Raw genomic sequence first — 2,164 nt, forward strand, 5'->3', positions numbered from 1 at the left:
CAGTGATAATTAACACATCCTGATTGCATGTTTGGTCAATTTCAGACTGTAGAAGCTGATAAAATTCTTCAATTTCCTCATCCGTGGCTTTGGTGGTTGGGGCATAAATTTGAATAACAGTCATATTAACGGGGCCATCTTAGAGGCTGCCTAATACAATGATGCTAGACCCTGATGATGCTCTCATGGTCTAGTGGGATAGATGAAAGTAGAAATACACAAATGCCATTCTATGTGTTAGGTGTAGCAAGGCAGTTACTAACAGGTTTTGAATTGGTCAGTGCTGGATTTGAGGCCTCACTCCATTACTTACTAAACCCTTCACGACAAGTCATTAAACCTCTCTGAGTCTCCTCCTTTCTCATCTGCTTAAATGAGGCATTAATAATATCTACCTCAATGGCATGTAAATATAAGATAAGCAAGTAAAAGCACCTAGTAAAATGTCAGAAAAGGTCTCTGGGTGGCACAAATAGTTTGCACTCAACTAACCTGAAGGTTGATGGTTCAAACCTCTACCCATCAGCACCGTGGAATGAAGTCCTGGTGAACTGTTTCCATACAGATTACAGCCATGAAAACCATATGGAACAGTTCTATTGTATAACACATGGAGTTGCCATGAGTCAAAATGGCAACAACAGCAATGGGTCTGGTTCGATTTATAGTCAGAGGCATAGTAAGTGCTCTGTTAAGAATACTAGTAGTGGCAGTTATTGTTATGATTATTTAAGTTTTCTATTAGTGATAGCATAACTAATAACCAATAAGAAAATATAGTCACTGTGTTAATTAAATTACATTTAATAAATATGACATCTTTGTTAATAAGGAGCTCTGGTGGTGTAATGGATAAGGCATTTTGCTGCTAAGAAGGTCAGTGGTTCAAACACACCAGCTGCTTCACAGAAGGAAGATAGGACGATCTACTTCTGTAAAGATTTATAGCCTCAGAAACCCAACGGGGGTCACTATGAGTCGGAATCTAGTCACTGTGTTAATTTAATGACATTTAATAAATATGACATCTTTGTTAATAGTATTGGAAATCAGTTAAGATTTTTTACTTTCACATGCCACCAGTACTTTTTTTTTTTTTTTTAAGTTACAGAACACCATTGAAGAGTTTAGAAGAGAGGTTGGAGTAGGAGGCAGACTATCTGTGCACTCATAGTCTAAGACAACTTTTGCTTGCTTTATTTCTAAAAGGCTTTTTCTCTTTGCTTTCCATTTTCCAGGTGAGAAGACCAACTCCACATTGTACATCACCATTTTACTCATCATTCCAGTCATCGTTGCAGGTGCAATCATACTCCTCCTGCTTTACCTAAAAAGGTAAGGCAACTGCCCAGGCAGATTCCACAGTTTCTGCAGCCTGGTTGCTATGGTTATTACTCTTCATGCTGGTGTTTTACGTCTGCCCAGTGGATTAGAAGCATTTTAGCCACATGTCACTTTTGGTAGTATGGACTGACAAGGAAGTATTCTTGTGCCCGTTTTCCAGTAAGAAAAGTGTTGAATTTGCTGCCCCAGACTCTGCCCAGGCACTATGCCCTTTCCACTTGTTTAGAACTGATGAATAGGCCCTATGTTCACCTTATACTTTCAGATGAATGAAAGTTGAGGACTGGAGACTATTACTGATTAAATGACTTGTCTAATATTAATGCAAAGGAGGCTGCTACTTAATGCTGTAAAAGACTGAACTACGCCAGGTTGGTCTTGTTCCTTGAGAGTATTTTACTTTCTCTGTCTCACTGCAGGGACTACTCTAGTGCTGGGGTTTTCTCTTTCAGTAAATACTTAAGGTTGGAATAAGGTTATGAAGCTGGGCCCAGAACCAATATTTTGTCATCATTTCAATTTCAGTCATCCAACATATATTTAGTGAGTACTTATTTCTGTGCCAGGCATTGCTGTAGCTGCTAGGGCTACAACAGTGAACAAAATAAAGTCCCTATTTGATAGGTTCTAAACCAGTTGGTGAACTGATTCCAACTCATCACAACCTTGTGTGCCTCAGAGGAGAACTGTGCCCCACAGGGTTTTCAGTGGCTGAGTTTTTTTTTGTTTTTTTTTTTAATTGTGATTTGGGTGAAGATTTACAGAGCAAATTCACTTTTCATACAGCAGTTCACATATACTTTGTCTCATGTCATTGACC

At 38.8% G+C, this 2,164-nt stretch overlaps 1 protein-coding gene across 1 annotated transcript in view; it reads left to right on the forward strand.

Annotated features, from left to right (window-relative positions):
• Window positions 1–2,164, forward strand: part of IL13RA1 (interleukin 13 receptor subunit alpha 1) — a 79,972-nt gene that overhangs the window by 61,437 nt on the left and 16,371 nt on the right. The window contains exon 9 of the mRNA XM_007949995.1: window positions 1,239–1,335. Coding sequence (XP_007948186.1) covers window positions 1,239–1,335 — 97 coding nt within the window. The remainder of the gene's footprint in view (window positions 1–1,238; window positions 1,336–2,164) is intronic.

This window comes from Orycteropus afer, unplaced genomic scaffold (genome assembly GCF_000298275.1).
Source record: "Orycteropus afer afer isolate SDZICR_OR568_19922 unplaced genomic scaffold, OryAfe1.0 scaffold00259, whole genome shotgun sequence".
Taxonomy (NCBI): Eukaryota; Metazoa; Chordata; class Mammalia; order Tubulidentata; family Orycteropodidae; genus Orycteropus; species Orycteropus afer.